We start from the raw sequence: 19,575 nt of genomic DNA, 5'->3' as shown, positions 1-19,575 counted from the left end.
ATCAGTTGTCTCAAGGCACTTTGTATTATAAGGTAAAGACCCCACAATAATACAAAGAAAACACAACAACCCTCAACAGTCACATGACCTCCTATGAGGACTGCTTTGGCGACAGTGGGAAGGAAAAACTCCCTTGTAACAGGAAGGAACCTCTGGCGGAACCAGGCTCAGGGAGGGGTGGCCATCAGCAATGGGTTGGGGAAAGACAGGACAAAGACATGCTGTGGAAGAGAGCCAGAGATTAATAATAACTAATGACTAATTGCAGAGTGGTGTATAAACACATAGTGAACGAAAAGAAAAAAAAGTGAGTGAGGAAGAAACACTTAGTGCATCATGTGAAGCTCCCAGCAGTCTAGACCTACTACAGCATAACTAAGAGAAGATTCAGGGTCACCTGATGCAGCTTATTTTTTTTTGTCCATCTGTTATCAAAGTTTATGAATGCTTTGCCTCTTATGAACTCTTCTCTTCAGAGCTGGGTTGGATGATAACATGCCTACCTCCTTAATGCATTTTTTCTTTACCATGGAAAGGATCCCATGATCATCACTGCCATAGTCTTTACTGGTAACATATATACCCTTAATGGTCCCATAATCTCACAGATGGATTTTTGGTTTTGCATTGAGAGTCCTTTCTAATCCAAATTCCAACGCTGGGAGTCTTCTTGAGATGTTTGACTCCTTAATTGGCGAATTAATAACAAAGAAATAGCTCTTTTCCTCTACTTTAGATGTGACTACCATCAAATTTCCAGTTGCCACTTTATTAGGAGCAACTATCCAACTGCTCATTAACACAAATCTCTAACTGGCCAGTCACAACAACTGAAAGCCTTTAGGCATGTCGATGGTCAAGATGCCTGCTGAAAGATGAAAGGTGATTTAAAGGACAATGTGGCACTGTTGTTGGTGCCAGATATGCTCTGTTTCAGAAACTGCTGACCTGCTGGGATTTTCCCACACAACCAACTCTAGAGTGGACAGAGAAAGGTCAGAAAAAAATAAAATATCCAGTCAGCAGCAGTTCTCTGGACAATGCCTTGTTGATGCCAGAGGTCAGAGAATGGCAAAACTACTTAAAGTTGATAGGATGGTAACAGAAACTCAACCAACCACTTACAAATGCACAAGACGTCAAACCTCGAGGCAGCAGCAGAACTCCTCACTGGGTGCCATTCCTGTCAGCTATGAGACTACCATTCATACAGGCTCAACAAAACTGGGCATTAACAGACTGGAAAAACATTGCCTGGCCCGATAAATGTCCATTTGTGCTGTGATATTCAGATGGTAGGCTTAGCATCAACAGCTTAAAACCATGGATCTATTTTGCCTTGTATCAACAATTCAGGGTGCTGTTGTTGATGTAACGGTTATGGGTAATATTTTCTTGATACACTTTGGGACCCTGATTATTGCTGCTGACCATGTCCATTCCTTTATGACCACAGTGTACCCATCTTCTGATGGCTGCTTATAAAAGGATAACACATCATGTTGTCATTATCATCTCAAACTGGTTTCGTGAACATGACATTGAGTTCACTGTATCCCTACAGTTAGTAGTTACCAACAGAGCACCTTTGAGGAGTAGCAGAACAGGCGATTCACATCATGGATGTGTTGTGTAACTCCATCATGTCAATATGGACCAAAACCTTTGAGAAATGTTTCCAGCTCCTTGTTGAATATGTGCCATGAATAATTAGGACAGATCTGAAGGCAGAAGTTCAACCCACTACTAGAAGGTTGTACCTAATAAACATTTAGTAAGTTTAGGTCAACAGCTAAATGCGAAATCAAACTTAGCTTGAAATGTATATCATTCAATTATTGTAGATGAGGGTCATATCACTATAAGCCAATATCTTATTAGGCTGTTCTGACCATGACAGTCTGCAATATGATTTATTTCATAGCAATGTTACGTACCATTCTGTAGAAATGCACCTTTGAAACACATGAAAATATTTGAAACTTTTATATTAACATGGGCTTAAAGGCATGCAAAAAGGTTAGGTAAAAATGATACTATAAGTCTATTCAGGACATAATGTAATATTTTCTTTACCGTCTGTGTCATATTTTTATCCAGAGCAGTAAAGTATTTCATTTCATAATTATGGAGTAAGCAGTTCTTTCCTCTAATTTAAAGGCAGTATGTCTCACATATATTAGACCAGCAGAATCAACGCCATTTGAAATAAGTTTTATTTTTTTTCTTCAAGAACAAAATATAAACCCAGCTCCAACATCCCCTTATATAATTAGCCATTGAAACTCTTCAAATATTTACAAAAGATAGAAAATAAAACATAAATAAATATAACCTGCTGCTGCTTGTGAAAAGACTGGTTTGGCCTCCCAGTAACACTTTAAACTGTTTATTCCTGCCGCTTATGTTTCTCTCTGAAGGAGAAGATTCATCCTAATAAAGAAATCAAAAGTGTCTCTATGGTTTAAAAAAAAAAAAAAAAAAAAAGATTACATGATTAAATAGAAGCCAGAGGGTCAGTTCCTGAACTGTCAGGGAATTAAAAACAAACGATGATAAAGAACCAAATCCAGCAATAAATTAGTGGGATACTGGCAAATTTTGGTGGTTTTCAGTTATTGCTTGGTTCAGTTTTCCAGATATGATTGAAAATTAAGCACTTTCTTTATATCATACAGTGTTAAAGAACAGGAGCAGCTTTTTATGCAAAAAGAGCAAAGAATATTGAATTCACTGCCAAAAAACCCCCAAAACAAAACTGTTAACTTATTAAGAGATTGGTGAGCACTGACTCCTACTGGTTGCTTATGGTAAGGACAAGCAGCTTAGACCTAATCAACCACATTTGTTTAATAAGAAATACAATTAGTATTTAAACAAGAAATATTCGATAAAAACTTCTCAAAGAGGACTTTGATACCGCAATCTTACAACTTTAGAGTTTAGACTCGGTCTAAATTAGCATGTTAAATCAGCATGAACTTGCAAAGGATTCTTTCACTGTATATTCCCACCACTACCAGTCAAAGGTGGAACAAATTAACTGAGAAATTTTATGAAAAGAGTGCAAAAAGCAAAGAATATTTTATGGCTTACTGTGAAAAATATGTATCCTTATTACAGCAACAGCCTTGTCAGTTTATTTGTTTTTTCACAGCTTTCAACAGTCCAGTCTTTAACCCACAATGCTTAGCGTCCAAACCAGGTATAACAGCTGGAAAACAGCATGGCAATTCCAGAGCAGGCACTTCAGTATCTGTCCTTCTCACAAACTGACTGGGATTCAGTTCAGTAGCTGTTTGCACTGATTGGCTATTAGATCAGGCTGCTCTCGGGCCTTACTCTTTATAAACACCCCACAGCAGAAATCCAGTAAGCCTTTGAGTTCTTGCTGTGCGTCTCCAGATGCACGAGTCTTTGCACAGAGTAACAAGCAAGCCGTTCAGAGTGCACTAAACTGCTGAGGTAAAATCCATCCTTGGGCTCCATGTAGGTCCACAGGTGTTGTATCCGAAGCCTCAGTTCTTTTCACTTCAATTAAACACGATGCCTTAAAGTTACAAAGAGGGGGAAAAAAAACGAGAGAGAAAATTATGTTAGAATCATAAAATAATGTTATGTTACAACATCCTGGCCTTACAATAACTACATAAAGCAGCATGCAGCTCTTTTTTTTTAAATGACTCAGTTTAAATAAGCCTTGGGAAAAAAGCCACAAAATATATATATTTAAAATCTTTAAAAATCAGCTGCTGGAGAGGATGGGTGTGTCTTGTATTTGGACCACAGACTATGCTAAAAGATGTCCAGTTAAGGGACTTCATTAAGCTGATGTGAAGACTACTGGACAGCAAATGTCTACAGCTGTCCCTACTAATGCAAATATTTTAAGTCTTAATTTTTTTTTTTTTTTAAAGTTAAAAGAAAAAGACTAGGAAATTTATTTTACAAAGCCTGTGGTTTTTTGTTTGTTTGTTTTTTTTAAATCTCAGAACTATATCTCCTTACTTTTCAAGATTGGAAATAAATTCACATATTTGAACTTCCCGCATCAATAAAACACAAGAAACATTGTTAGAACACTAACAGCACCTCTTTTCAATTATACCATTTAGATAGACAAGAAACTCATTTGTTCTCCTCTTTAAACACTTGTCTGTATGTGCAGCTGACTGTTATGACTGTGCACAGACTGTTTATAAACTTCCGCACTGAAAAGCATGTTTCTCTTTCACCATTTTTTACTGATTTGGACCACTATGTATTGCATAGAAACTTATGAGTATGATTTCCATCAGTAGCCAAGACAGCTTACTCACCCTCGTCATCGGAGTCAAATCCAAAGAGGTCTGAGCACTTCTGCAGCTGGCGATGACTCTGCAGTTCCTCGACACTGTTGAAAGTGGCGAAACAGTTGGCACATCGTTGTCTCTGCACGGCTGATGTCAAACAGGCCTGCTCTAAATCGTTGCTCGTCTGAGACGCCGGGACAGACGACGCATCCTTCCTTCGTTTTGGCATGGTGATGTACTTCTCATCCAGGTATGCTGTAGGCGGCAGACGCATGTACGGCTTTTTGCTGTACTCTGCAAGAGTGTCCTTGCACACCGAGGATTTCGTGTCTTCAGCGTCACCTGACATCTGTCCATTTGTTATCACAGAGTATCCAGGTCCAGTATTTGTAGCCTGTGCTGTTTCTGCAGAAGGTTTCTCTCGATCACCCACTGGGCTCCCTTCAGTCATCGCTTTGGCCTCAGCGAGCGGTTGCACTTCAGATTTAGACTTTGCAGGCTTCTTAGATGCTGACTGAGCCGCATTATCTTTGCGATGTTTCTTCACAGTCTTTGCGTCATCTTTCTGAACACGCTTTCGCTTCTTATCTGCTTTACTGGGGTCTAGGGCTTTCTTTTTCTGGGATTTTTCCTTATTTGTTACCTTCGGCATGCTTCCTTCAGGCACAGCAGGCAGACAAGTCTTTTCATTTAGGATGTCAGAAGTAGCAGCAGGTGTGAAGGAAACTGAGCTGTCTAAAGTTGCACCTGAGTCTTCTTCCTTTCCTTTTCCATCCTCGTCAACAGAAGCAGATTCTGCTGAGTCGCCCTTTTGCCGAATGCATTTTAACTTTGCCGTCTTTTTCTCTTTAGACATTTTGCTGCGATCTGCCTTGAAAGACTTTTTGTCCCCCCTTTTGTTAATATTTTTGTGCTTCTTATTTACCTTGCCTGAGTGTGAAGAAGCAGTTCGAGTAGTCTTCCCTTCTTCTGTTGCTAGTGATTTCTTTGACCTTTTCTCCCTTTTTAGTTTCTGCACTTTCTGCAGTGTGGGTTGAACATCTGAGCCGTTAGCTGGCACAGAGTCACAGGAGCCATTGTGTGTCGCATCTGTGTTTTTCACCTTCACCTTCCCCTCATCAGCAGAACTTTCTGCTGCTCTGGCCTCAACGTGTGGGACATCCGATTTAGGCTTAACAGTTTGTATTAAGGCTTGTTCTCTAGTCTGGGAATCCCTCCTGACAGTCTCCTTGTTGACTTCATCATTTACTATCTTGTGCTTCTTTTCCTTGTTCGAGTCTGAGGAAGCAGTCCTTGTTTTTTTGTCTTCTTTTTTAACAAGTGATTTCTTTGACTTTTCCTCTGTTTTTAACTTCTGTGCCTTCTCAGTGGTGGGAGGTACATTTAAGCAGGGAGCTGGGACAGAAAGCTCTGAGTCACCAGAAACCTTTTTAGTCAAGTCTTTGTTTTCCACCTTTACTTTTACTTCATCATCAGCAAAACCTTTTACTGCGGCTCCTTTGGCCTCGACTTGTGGGACAGCAGATTTGGATGTGGCATGGCTTTTTAAGGCTGATTCGATGACAGGTTTTGGGTTTTTCTTCAAAGTCTCATTGTTGTTACTGTTTGCAATCTTCTTTGCCTTCTTGAGATCTGAAGGTGCAGAATGATTTTTAATTTTAACCCATCTTCTTAGTGACCTGTATTTTTTAATTCCAGAGTTGGTGATGCCTGATGGTTTTGAACTGTTAAATGATGAAGACTTTAGTTGGACATGATTCCTTCTGATCTCCTTGCCCACCGATTTCTTCGATTTGCTGGTTGACATGGCTCTACGTTCGCCTCCATCTTGGACCTGCTGACTTTTCTCTTTATTTAGCTTGTTACTCTCCATTGCACTGACAGCTTTCTCTCGAAGCTGGGCAGGGCTCTTCTGAGCCTTGGCCAGAGCAGTTTTTTCTTTCACCATTTCACCTTTTTGACCAGCGCTAATCTTTTCATCATCCATTGCATTATTTAACTTGGGTGGTCGACCTCTTCTTTTAGGACCTTTTGTGTTTACTTTGATTTGTTTTTTCTTCTTCGGGTTATGCCTCACTTTGCTGCTGTGTTTTAACAATGATGATGAGATAACTTTGTGAAATTTGGGAGCCATCAGGGTTGTACTTGTTACTTGCCCTTTTCTCAAATTATGCCTTAATCTATTACTTGAATCAGTAGGCTGTGCAGAGGTGTCCTTGTTGGAAAGACTCTTCAATACATTTGAATTCTTGTTCTCATTTTTCTTTTTCAACTTCTGTTTTATCAAAGACGATCTGCTGATGGTGAGAGGAGCAGCTTTATCTTGTTTTCTTACCGACAACTCTTGACTTGCCTGTTCTCGTAACTTTAGAGCAGTCTTCACATTCTCTGTCTTCTTTGCAGCGGTGAGAGTATCTGGCAAACTCTGCTGCCGCCTCCCAGCTGATGCATCATCAAGTTTGTCGCCTGTTTGTGCATTTGTGTTTTTGTCTGAATTAGTAGATTTTGAAGCATAGTGTTCTCTTTCATGAAGGTTCAGTGCCCAAAGACAAATAAATAAATGAGAGCATCCAGGGAGGCAGCACACTGCCTGCAGTGGACTGTGCTTCCTGGCATGGCGTCTCATTTCCATTCCGCTTTTGAACCTGGCAGTACAACCCTGATGAAGGCAAGGATGCCTTGGACTCCATCTGTGTCTTTCAACATGGTGTTGAAAATGTTCGAAACTCCATAAAACCCTCATGCAAATACTACATTTATTGTTTCCGACACGGAATGCCAGTTCTAAAGGTTTCAGCTCACCGTAGTGATCATCGAGTGCATGGTATAGAAGTGCAACACGGTTCTTTGAAATGTCGGTAAAAAAAGAGCATCCATCTGCGGGACAGCTAATTTTCTCTTGTGGCTCTGTATTTTTTTCTGTAACAACTTTCCAAATTTGTTTTGTAGCTTTCACCTTCAATTTATCTTCTGTGGAACAGGCCAACTCTTTGTCTGCTGCAGAAGAGCCTATATCTGCATCTTGTTCAAGTACCTGCTTAGCTTCCACATCCTTTTTCTGTCTGTTAAATTCCTTCTTTTTGTCGATATGCCCATTTACTTTGTGAACAGGACTTTTACTATTAAGGTGCTTAGACGTGTTATGTTTCTCTTGTGAAGATGAACCATCCGCAGGCTTGTCATTGGATCTTAATTTTCTGCTTTCAGGTGGTGGGCTTACTGATTTAGGACAGGCAGCTGATTTCCTTAGTCTCCCCTTACTCTGACTCCCAGAAGATGTGTTTGCCATCTTAGCTTTGGTTTTAGGTGTTGAGACATCTTTGGTGTCAGGCACCCCATTTTCTTCGGCTTTAATCCTCTTTAGCTTCTCTATATGATCAGACAGGTGCATCATGGCCAGGAGGTCATCTGTGAACACTTTCCCACAGAACATGCACTCATCTTTACGATAATGGAACATTGCATGTGCCACAACACGAGTTCCCTTGAAATCCTTTTTGCAGAAGGTACAACAGTACTCTAACTTGGATTCCTCCGATTCTTGTGGCATTTCCATAAGGTCACTGTTCTCCCATGTATCTAAACTGCCATCCTGAGTTTGCACTGTCCCATCAACTTCCAAGGCCTCCTGTTCTTGTAAAGAGAAGCTGGAGGTAGTCCGTATATTTTGAGGATTTTTAGGTTTACTTCCAACTCTAGAGTCTTTGGAGGCACTATTGGTTGGAGTTCGCTCTTTGTCATTCTCCAGGTCTTGAGTAAGGTGCCCAGGGGGAAGATCAGTCACCATTTCTGTTACTAGCGTTAGCGAAGATATGTCACTTATACTGTCATGGTCTGTACGTGAAGCCTCAGTTTTGGTTAACTTCCTTAGAGCGGCTTCATTTCTTCCCCGACTTGAGTCACTTTTACAAGGCACATGTCCTCTTGAGTCTTTAGGTGAAACCGTTGTGAGATCTATCGCAGAAACATCGCTTTTGCCTTCTTCACTCTCGGTCTGGAAAGAGTTAAGTTCTTGTTCTCCATCTTCACACTGTGACTGTGCACGATCAGCAGTCCTAGACTTGGAAGCAATCCCTTTATTGGAAACTGGGTGGACTTTGTCAGTAACTTTCTTTTTCCCTGATGTTAAAGTCTGAGAAACTTCAGCTTTTGAGAAATCTTTTGCTGTTGGAGCTTTGCCTAAAACCGTGGATTTTGAGGCAATAGTAACTTTCATTTCAACAGTGGGCTCTTCACAGGCCTCTTCTGCTGAAGCAATGGTGGAAACTTCAGGGATTTCATCTAAACTTGGAATTTCTGTTGCTGCTGAAGACACTGTGGTATCTCGTATTTCAGAAGCTGACTTCTCAGAGAGCTCTCTTACTGAAGATATCTTTCCTGAGACAGAAGTCTGAATTTCTCCAACTGAGGACCCTCTATGTTTAACTGCTGCTGCTGTTGGAGAGCCAATTCCATCCTTCATCTCAGTGGCAGGTTCTCCACAGAGCGGATCTTTTGGAGGGCTACCGTGCACAGATGACCGTGTGATTGTGGATACTGAGCTGTGAATATTCAGCCCATTACCTTTTCCTTTTTGCCGCCTTGCATAACAATGTAACTGCTGGACAAATATAGATGGATCCCGTGCTCTGAGAATCACCTTGTTACGATGCACAGTCTTGACGGGTTGTGATGTTGCAGGAAGCTTCACAGTAGGTTTGTAAAGAAGCACTTGTGGGAACCCTCTCTTTCGGTTGCAAACATCTTCATTGAACGTACCCACAAGTTCATTGTCTGGTAGGGAAAGTTCCAGAATTACTTGTGGAGGAGAATCTGGTTTAGGACAATCCAAAGAAAAACCTTTCTGGTATTTAATGTCTTCACTTTCATTTAACTGAGGGTTCACTGAAGACCTGTGTTTGGCATGGTTCCTGATATGACCCGTTTCTGATCTGAGAGATGATCGATGGTGCCTGTCATGTTTTAACCCATGCCTTTTGACCTTCAGGGGAACGTTCTCTTCAAGAGTTCCTGAGTCTTCTAGGAGCCACTTTGGTTTTCTAATTCTCCGTTTTGGGAGATTCTTTTCAGACAACCGTGTAATGCGTCTATGTTGTTCGTATGCTTGGCCTACACTGTCCCGTATTCTGTCTAGCTGCCAAAATGAGCGCCTCAAAGGTTCAGCAGATCTTTCCTTCAAAGGTCTTGACCCCTGGTTGCCCTTCTTCTTTGCACTGTGATCAACATTTACTGGTGTTTTTCCTGTGCCCATCCTTAGTCTTTTCGATGCAGCATTCGTATCCTCTTTATGATGCCGCTTTTTAGCTTGTGCTTGAAGTACACTTTTACTTCCTTTCTGACATGCCAACACACTTGATCGGAAAGCAGAGTCTTTGGTGCAGTAGTTTGAAATCCATTTGTCCTCCATGATTTCTTCAAGAGCAGCACTAACCACTTTCTCATTCATCAGCTTCAAACAGTTGGTCCTCAAAGCAATGAGGTTCCAAAACTCTGGATCAAAATACAGATCCTTCTTCAAGACCTGAGAAGAGAACAGAAGTATGAAGTCTTTTAGCACCATTTCTACATACGTGGAGAATTTTCTGATTACCACATCTGACATTGTGATTTAGAAATTTGTAGACTTGTATTTTAACCACTTAGCTATTTGCAAACCATTCAACTACTGGAGCAAGACAAGGATTTCTTCTTCTAGCTAGCTCTTATGACAACAAATAGAAATCCATACAGTAGGAAGAAGAGACAGAACAGTGCGAGTTTATAAGATATAGCAATATCATATTTTTTTCCACAAGTGAAATGTCTATACTACTAACACTTTACTTTTCTTAAAATAAACTTCAGTCTGTTAATATATACACAAAAAAAGATGTCCAACCTGCAGCGTTTCAAAGCGAACATTATTTCCAATAGAGCTGTACTCTGCGTCGTACTCTTGATCAGGATGCATGTAAAGAAGGTAGACCATTTTGTAGGACTCAACAGTGCGCTCCAAGAAGAAGACGAGAAGAGCACACGCCCGGCATACCTCCAGATCATTGTGTAGCAGGCCGGCGATGGTTTTGTAGATTAGTGATTTCGTGAGGGTATCACAGGGAAGACAAGACTTCAGTGCATTAGCACAGAGCTCCACACAAAACTGGATACCATCTTCTCTGACCTAATGAGATATAAACAAAGGAGTTAAATATTCATCTCCATGAATATATATATATATTATTATTATAGTTAACATGTTATTATATGGTCTAACTTCTTGCAGTATGGATCTGATGAATGGGAAGATCGAGTTGACATTAGTGGCAGACAGCATCAGCTGGCGAGTCTCCTCTAGAAGAACTTGCTTGGATGTGTTCAACCGAGTATGAAGTTTAGTCCACAAGAACACAAGATCGCTGCAAAGGGGGGGAGAAAGAAGTAAAAGCTGTTCTTGATAATAAGCTGAAGGGATGTAAACATTGCACTAAAAATACCTCCCCTTCTGTAATATTTGTAGAACAGCCCTCACTTAGCATTTATAAACAGATAACTTTTTAAAATTTATTCTAAGTTTACTTACCACAAATAGTACATATCTCCCCTCCAGAGCTGCTGGGACAGAAAGGCTGTGACGAGAGCTAACAGTAACTCATCCTTTTCTTCAAACTCCAAGTTACAGATGATGTGCACTGCATTTTTACCATTAAGATCCGCAACCTAAAAAACATTGGAAAATGACTTCTAGTTCAGGCAAGTCTTAGTAAAGACGTATATAATACAAGCATGTCCACAGAGTAAGTTTACACGGAAGGAAAAAGTCTTTTATTACTGCACTCTGTATTTTATTATTTTATTACTACCTCTTTATGTAGACAGTCATGCTGTGAACTTTTGTAAAGCCACGTGAGGTAGACCTGGAGGAAGAACAAGTGTTGTCCTGTGTTGGGATGCCGAGCACAACACTTAGCCAGGGCCATAGCCTCAGCGATACGCTCACAGTATAAAAGGTAGCGCACGCGAAGCTCAAAGAACACTGGCAGCTCAGAGCTGATGTATCCATCCACTGAAGGAAAGCCAAGTCAGAACAGAGAGTTTTACTTTGTACGAGAACAACCAGTGATAACACAGTTTTATGTTAGATAACCTGCAGACAGCATTAAGAATTTACAATGGCCTCTGGAGGAGCAGAAGCCTAATTTTCCTCCATTCAGCAAATGAAATGGTTGATTTCTCACAGAACATGAGAAATTATTATTAATTTAAAAAAAACAAACTCTGGTATTATACATTTTTCTTTTAATTTCTAAAAGACAGCTGATTAAAATTTAAAGTTAGCTGGTGTGTTACAGTTACTCCAGTATTAGCATTTCTACAAATAATAATTACATCACTGACCGTCATTCTGAGGTAAACTGGACTCGCTGAGGATTGCCTGTACGGTCGGGTTGGCCCAAGGCCCGCCGCCCTGAACCAAACGCTCCACCTGAAGTAAGTGAACATTCTGATGCTTTGTAAGAGCCAAATAACATTCCTGGAGGAGAATAAAGAAAAAACACAAAAGTGTCTTAATTGTGCTATCGTGTCACAGAGTACATAAAAGATGGGACCACAAAATAACTTTTAGGTACAGCAGCAAAGGTCTAGCCCAAATGGTGGAGTGCCCTGACAATAACATATGCAGTGAAATGAATGATAATGAACATAATCAGATTCGACAAGCATGCATTCACTGTTCTATTGGGAAGATAATAAGCTCTTTATTCTCACCTGGAATGTATCAGTAAAGTGTTTCAGTGGCCCCTGATAGAAGTCGTTCTGGTCAAAGAAAAGCAGCAACTCAAAAACACTCCTGTGGAGAGATCAAAGGAATAAATGCTCATTTCCAAGCTACTTTAAAACTTAAATCTGGATATTCCGAGTAAACTAGCTATCTGTGTGGCTCTAAGGAACTCCGTTATTGAGGGACGTGATGAAATATAAAGGGTTGATGGATATATTTAGGTCAGTGACTGGCAGCATGTCAATGCTTTCTTTGGCTTGCAAATTTGCTTATGAGCAAAAATAAGCAATGAAAACAATTTGTCTTCACTTCCATAAAAGCTGCCACCAAACACCCACAATTAAGATGCTGACATCTACACTGAAACTAAGGAACTACAAAGGATTTTCTGTATTTTAACTTCATATGTATGTGGCTAATTTTTAATTAATGTTTTTTTATCAATAGTGTGTAACGTGTCACGTTATGTATGTGCATTTTCAAGAGCCTATTACACAAGGCCAGCTTCTGAAATGCTGAACAACTCAAAGGAGGAATTGAGACTATTATGCAAACATTAAAGCATTTTCAGCAATTTAAGATGGATGTCTGGCGGTACTTTTTAACTGTCAACTGGATCAGTAATAAGCCTATATTCTTACAATGCTTTGGTACTGGAAGGGTGATAATAGCTTCCCAACAAGTGTTAGACTAGTTGGGAATAAGTGTGAAAAAAAAAATGTGCGAGAAGCCGAAAGGGAAATCATCTTTGTGAGAGCTTTTTAGTCATGTCAACCCTACTTCACCAGTTACGGATACCTCAAAAACTACAAACGCACAGAAAACGCCAAACTGCCGACCCTTTGCTGTTAGCTTTCTCCATGCCACATTTGCTCTCAAGCTAGCAGCTGGTGCACTGCTGCTGATGTGTGATGTAGTAAAACACTGAACAGTTAACTGAAAAGATCAGCCTGTTGTTACCAATCTAGCTTTTGAACACATCCGGCTGAGTTATCAAATTGGTACATCCCTAGTGTCAATATATTTAATTTTGACTTTGTTGAGCATAGAGATGCCACCAGAGCAGATAACTTTCAATACCAAATGTTGAAAACTCAGCGGTAACTGTATTTATGTACCGTAAGTACCACAGGCAGTATAGATATCACGTAGGGTTGTCAGATTAGAGTCAGTTATTTACAACACTATTTATACCAACAGCGCCATCTTTGCCTCTTCCAAATGACAACTTCACACAGGATTGCTGCAAACTTCAGGGCTGTGCCATATCACATCATCCATAATAACACCTAGGAATACCATATTGTGTATTGCTATAGCAATATCATGAATTTATCTTCTCCCGTTATGCATAACAACAACACTAGCCCAGGCACGTTTGAGAGCAAGAGCTGCGCGTCAATCTCCGATCATAATTCCGTACCTGAAAATTGAGTTACTTCAACAACCTCCAACAAAGCACAAGTTCGCAAAATATGTAAGAAAACTGTTTCTGTGAAAACAACAAATGTATTTTGCCACTTGAAGCAAAAATCAATAGACACGCTATTGACTACAATCAGACTACAAAGGAGAAGATACTAGCAGAAGGTATGACCCAATGTAAACAGCTGACTCCAGAGCATCACTTGAGCACATGCTAGTTGCACTACATATGACAGGAAGAGCAAACAGAAAATGGAAATTATTGATGCCTCTACATGGTGGAAAAGCAGGGCTCTAAGCAGCTGAGTGTAAGTGTTAAGGAGTTATTTTTATGCTTTTACTTAAAAACACTACCCAGGCTACGTTGATGCTTACATTTGACTTGTGCTGTGTCTCTACTACTGCACAGTAATACTGCTGCTGTCACCAAGTGGCAATAGAGTCACACTTCAAATTAGGCAGTGTGTCAACAATGGCAAGCTCATTGGAAGAGAAGGATGGAAATTGCCCTTTATTTACTTACACTTAAAAATGCCACCGCCTGCAAGCTGAGAGTAGCAATAAAACAATTTTTATATATCAGCTTTTTTTTTCTATATTTCAAGAAATATTATAATTATTCTAATAATTTTATCCTCCCAACAACGATATATATCACAAAAATTTTACATTTTCTGTAAATTCTGTAAATCTCGGGCAACTCGACTTGCATGAAGTCTTTTCAGCTGGGCGTTATGTACCTGGAGTCGAGTGTTTTGACCAACATAAGTTGTAACGGCCGCCATTTTCTTTGTGAGTATTTATTACACAGCGTGCTGCGGGGAAAAGCCTGTTTTAACGTTTGAGTCTAAGGTTTATTTTGAGCACCTGACGGCTCTTTTTTTGCTTCTCATCCGTAAACTCTCTCCATACTTTTTCACGTGATTCTTGCGTAGGTGGTAGAAGAGGTGTGTCGTGTTTGAGTCTGAGGTGCGGACCGGTTTCCTGCATAATTTGCTTAGTACAGTTTTCTGCTCCGTGTCACACTTTTCATAACCAAACCATGTCCATGCTACAGTGGTAGTCTCTCATTTAGAAATAAGGTCCTCGATTTGTTTTGATTGGTCCTCTTGTTTGTCATTATTTCAGTTTATTTTGAAAAATCTCAACAGGACCTTCAGCTTTATTGTGAAAGGTTTATGTGGAAAATAAACAAGCAGACGGCGGAGCTACACGCTGGCTTTACCGTCGTTGTTGCTAACAACAATGCGTAAAAATAGTTGTTTATCCATCTGTAGTGTGGTTATTTTAAATATAAGAGAAAGAAAACTTTAAGAAATTAATATAGCCACTACAGTGACCATCAAAAAGAGGAAAAAATATTGCCGTAAACAGTTTATTTTGCGACACCACGAAGCAAACGATAGCGTAAAATGAAACGATAGACGTTTTCATATTGTCACCTGATATATATCATTATATCAAAGAGCCCTATGAAATACCATGATAACATTTGAGGCTCTGTTTCACACCCTTACTAGACAGGCAGGCACACAGCCCCTTCCCTCACTAGCAGCTGAACACTTGGAACAGCAAACTGACACCCTGGTCTTAATAGGAACTTTGTGAGGTCAGTAAGGCTCCTATTTCAACAATACTGAAGTATTAAACAGTTATCCTAAATGTTAATTTGGCCTGTGCACACATTAACCTTTGCTTTTTAACTATTAGCAATTACCCATATTATTTTTCTGCCAAGCTATCATTAAGGAACTGGCTTATGGCTAATAAGCCATAAGCCAGTTTAACGAGATAACAATTATTTATGTCTAAAAATGTTTCTCTTAAAGTAGAAGCTGAGAAAAGTCTACAGCAGCCAGACAGAAATGGCAGCAGTCCACCTTCAATATTTGATCACTAGGAGGATAGGAAATGAGCAGGGCTCCAGCTACATTTGCACAAACCAGTGCTCTTCTAATCATTATTTAAAAACAACTATGCCTCTTAATTTTGTCTCTTTTCCTTCATTTGAAAATGGCACTGAGTTAATTTATTAGCTATTTAAGCAGGAGAAGAAAAAGCAATCAGAAGGACTGACTACTCCAAAACTAAAAAGAATTAATTAAAAAACCTGAGGAAACAATCAAAAGTTAGCACTCTGGCTGAAGCTAATAATTATTGTGTATTTTAGAGCCATTTCAAACCTTTGAGTATGAAAGGAAGTGATTAGATTATATTTTTAATGACTCATGATCATGTGTGACAATTCGCACTGTGTGAAACACTGCCCACACACAATGTGAAATTAGTCTGTCAAGTGCAGCAAACACTGCACCAGCAGACCACACGCCTGTGCAAAATGTGGTCACACACTGCTCAGGTCAAGTGCTTATTATGTCAGTTTAAGCCAATACAGCCGAGATCCAACGACAAATTTCTAGATAGAAGTCATGCAGAGCTGCATTAGCACAAAGCTGCTGTTAGCTTTCTTACTTTCCATCTTGGTTGTACTGATAAGACCAAAATCACATGTCCTGATATAAGTGATTTCTTATCCCCATAACAGTGTATATCACAACATAGTGTATTTTCCGTAAATCAAGTCACTGGTTTATTTAATCACCAAACTGAAAGTACTATTTCTTTTGGGGTTTTTTACATTTAAATTTTACAATCAAAAATGTAATAAATTACGAGGCGCTATCCCTTAGTGACACAAACTAAATGACCCCACGCAGTCACGCAAAAGCTTCCTCCTGAGGCTGCCCGGCTATCATTACTGGTCTTGTATGGTCATCAGGAAACTAGCCTGTCTGCGAACATCGACTGAAGAGTGTGCAGTCTTAAATGACGTGCTCCATTAAGCTCATACAAGGATGTGCTGTTCGGCTCATCCACATATCTGTTGGCGCAACGTGGTATGCTACATTGCAAATTTCCTCCAATACTTTGGTCTGACGCGCAATATAAACGAGGCAACTCTACTTGGGTGAAGTGTTTTCGGCTGGGCGTCGTGTACTCTGACCAATGTATGAAAACATATATTTGGCCACTAGTATATTTATGAGTCTTTATTATATGGCGTACTGCAGAGAAAAGCCTGTTCTAGAGTTTGCGTATGAGGTTTATTTTGAGCACCTGGCAGATCTTTTTTTCTTCTCATTTGTAAATTCTCCATACTCTTTCACATGATTGTTGCATAGGTGGTAGAAGGGGATTGTTTCTGTGGTAGGGATGGGTTTTCTGCTCCGTGTCAGACTTTTCATAACCGCACCATGCCCATGCTACAGAGGCAGCCCCTCTTTTAGGAATGAGCTCCTGCATTTGTTTTGGCTGGTCTTTCTGTGATGCCACTGTGACTATTGCAAACTGTGATCTGAGGTGATGAAAAAATATTGCAGGAAACACTGTGCACGAAATAATCAATAGACGTTTTAATATTGTCATCCGATACAGTTCGTCAGATCGCACAGCCCTATTTGTCACAGAGAGAGTGTCATCACTAGCGATGCTGAATGACTGCGTAATGTCTCAGGAACAACAGTTAACTGGTGGTGCACATAAATAACTAGTTTAGCCAATTACCACTTCCGATGCTGACTGCCAAAGGCTGGAATATTTTATCTGTCTGACTAGCCCGCACGTCCCTAATTTGATCACCTCCACAGCTGACACTATGGTTACAGCGTTGCATTTCACTGCTCTTTGGAAGTCACAGAAATAACTCAACTGGTTTAGCCTCTGCAAACAGATTTAAAAGCAGCTGTGTCATTAATAAACAATTCAACTTTGCTGTCCAACTATGTGTGTCTGGCTTTGTCTACATTACAAGCAAAACTATCCAGAGTAGAGGGATGTTTGGGAAACAAAGGTGCTGCTTTCACCTGACTTATACTGTAAGTACGAGCGACAACAGCACTTATAAATAATCCAGACTACTTATAACAAGAAAACTTCAGCCTGGAAACAACTGAAAATCACAGCAAATCTGTGGGAGCTATCTAGATCAGCAAAGGCTGAAAGCAACTTTTTTAGGGAGGACTGGGTACTTACAAAGCCAGGCTACTGACTGTGCGGAGCACGTGATCACAGTTTGACGTGAAGAAGGATGAGGCTCGAGCAAAATAGCAGAGAGCAATCTCAAGGATCCTGAGCTGAGGCAGGGGCACCTGCCAGCGAGAGGCGTACTCCTCCACCAGCTGCAAAGACAAAAACAAACACATCTAAAACGAAAGTACAATACAAAGTGCAATCGCACAGCATCTCTATGGATGTGGCATTTTTAAAGGTTTTGAGTGCAAACACAAGTACACTGCTGATGCTTCTAATCGCACTCAATTACAAGGATCTGTTTATATCATGTTATACTTTAGATCTGTGTGTTTTGGACAGCTGCCTAAATTATTTTTACTTGAACATGTACTACAGGCCCATCACGAAACAATATCTGTTTACAGTTGACCTATGACATCCTAACGCCCTTATGTTGCCCTCTAATGGTGGAGATCCAGCTCATCTCCCGTGGAACACAGTAAAGTGTTAACCCTCAGCCAGTGTTTAGTTTAGGCCCTCATCCAACTGCAACAATTAGTTCCCTACTAAGCTAAATGTAACCATGTTAGCAAAGCATGACAGCCCGAGTCTGGCACCTTCTTTATGAACAACAAACTCAATACCATGTGTGATATTATTTTAAAATATCTGGTGCAATAATTACTTCTCATTTTGTTATACTCCCAAGCTCTAGCACCCCAACTTCAGCTCCAAAGAAATCAAGTCAAATTATAAATGCTGATGCGTCACGCGTTTAATGCTTACTTTTAAAGTTTGGATGGCTTACAGCTGGGATTTGTCAACAGGAAGTAGTACACCTGGCTATTTCTAGTGTCAGTAATTGGGCAAACATGAATTCATCTCTCTGTTGTTAACAGTGCAGCGTTATTAGTTACTGCCATTCCAATGCGCTTTTGCATGAGAGACCACTGTGAGACCATTTAGTGATGGCAGGACTTGTTTTCCCACTGCTGTGACATATCGAAAAGTGGGCTGTAAAACAAACGCCCGACAGCACAGGGTAACAAATATTAACCCAATTTCAGCGTAATAGCTGCCAAAACGTACTGTAATCGTGCAAAATCCTGACCAGCGGGTAGTTGGTAAACATTCAGCGTACAATCTATGCTAACTTGCAAGCAAATTCTGGGCTAGCTGGCTCAGGCGATTAGCGAAGTCAGCCTGAAAACTGGTGCATTAATCATGCACTGTCACTAAATGACTGCTTAAGTGGCTCGCAAGTTTTGCTAAAATCGTGTGTATGCGGGCTCGGATTACTTGACACGCTGTTTGTCACGCAAATATGCTTGTTTTTAAAGCGACTACTGCTAGTTAGCTAAATGATAACGGGCTTAGCCGCTAATGCTAGCCGTGTGTAACTAGTAGTTCTGGGGGAGGGGAGTCGGCTAACATATATGCTTATCTTTGACAACAAGCACGCCGCTAACTTCAGCTACGGCTCCATACCTTGCAAAAGTCAAAGCAGAACGCTTCGCTGTCGCCTCGGAGTTCATCGCTTGAGTAGCAGCTAAACAAAGTCTGCAATTGTTTTTCTAGACCCTCTAACTCGTACACACTGCTCTCCTCCGCCATACTGCCTGTCTAGCCTCGCTCGTAGCCAGCAGCCAGCACACAACACATACATCGCCACGGTCAACGACTTGCATTGACAGCGCTGATTGGATACCGGGAGCGTGAAGTGACGCGCTCATTTACTAAACCAGCACGAGCCGATGGGAGGGCGGGATGCCTATGATAATTTATAGACGCCCAGTTACGCTATCCTCCCGGTAATTACGGTGTTACCAGAACACCATTACATGCGCCACAAACCACATGGCGAACACAAACACGGCGTGTTAATGACTTAATATTTGCGTTCACGTCTCATTTATAAGCTTGGAAAAAATCATTGTGCATTTGAACTGGTCTAACTTAAGTTTTGCTCATATACAAATCTTTACACATCATAAGATATGATAGCATTTATTAGTCCCATTACTACTATACAACAATAGAAAACAATGTAAAATATACAAAGTAAAATAATTATAATTTCAATATACA

The 19,575-nt window shown here is 40.3% G+C and overlaps 1 protein-coding gene across 1 annotated transcript; it reads right to left on the bottom strand.

The window, feature by feature from the left end:
* Window positions 1-2,203: 2,203 nt before the first annotated feature.
* LOC134620045 (uncharacterized) lies at window positions 2,204-19,184 on the bottom strand. Its single transcript, XM_063465943.1, has 10 exons — window positions 18,976-19,184; window positions 17,509-17,654; window positions 12,039-12,120; window positions 11,667-11,802; window positions 11,132-11,334; window positions 10,852-10,988; window positions 10,546-10,687; window positions 10,171-10,452; window positions 4,320-9,813; window positions 2,204-3,550 (listed from the first exon to the last, which is right to left on the bottom strand). The coding sequence occupies exons 1-10, from the start codon at window positions 19,099-19,101 to the stop codon at window positions 3,534-3,536; spliced, it is 6,765 nt and encodes a 2,254-aa protein (XP_063322013.1). The 5' UTR covers window positions 19,102-19,184; the 3' UTR covers window positions 2,204-3,533.
* Between the last annotated feature and the right edge of the window lie 391 nt (window positions 19,185-19,575).

The sequence above is a fragment of the Pelmatolapia mariae genome, linkage group LG23, assembly GCF_036321145.2.
Source record: "Pelmatolapia mariae isolate MD_Pm_ZW linkage group LG23, Pm_UMD_F_2, whole genome shotgun sequence".
NCBI lineage: Eukaryota > Metazoa > Chordata > Actinopteri > Cichliformes > Cichlidae > Pelmatolapia > Pelmatolapia mariae.
The sequence above is the reverse complement of the archived record's forward strand: the minus strand, read 5'-3'. Positions and strand labels throughout refer to the sequence as shown.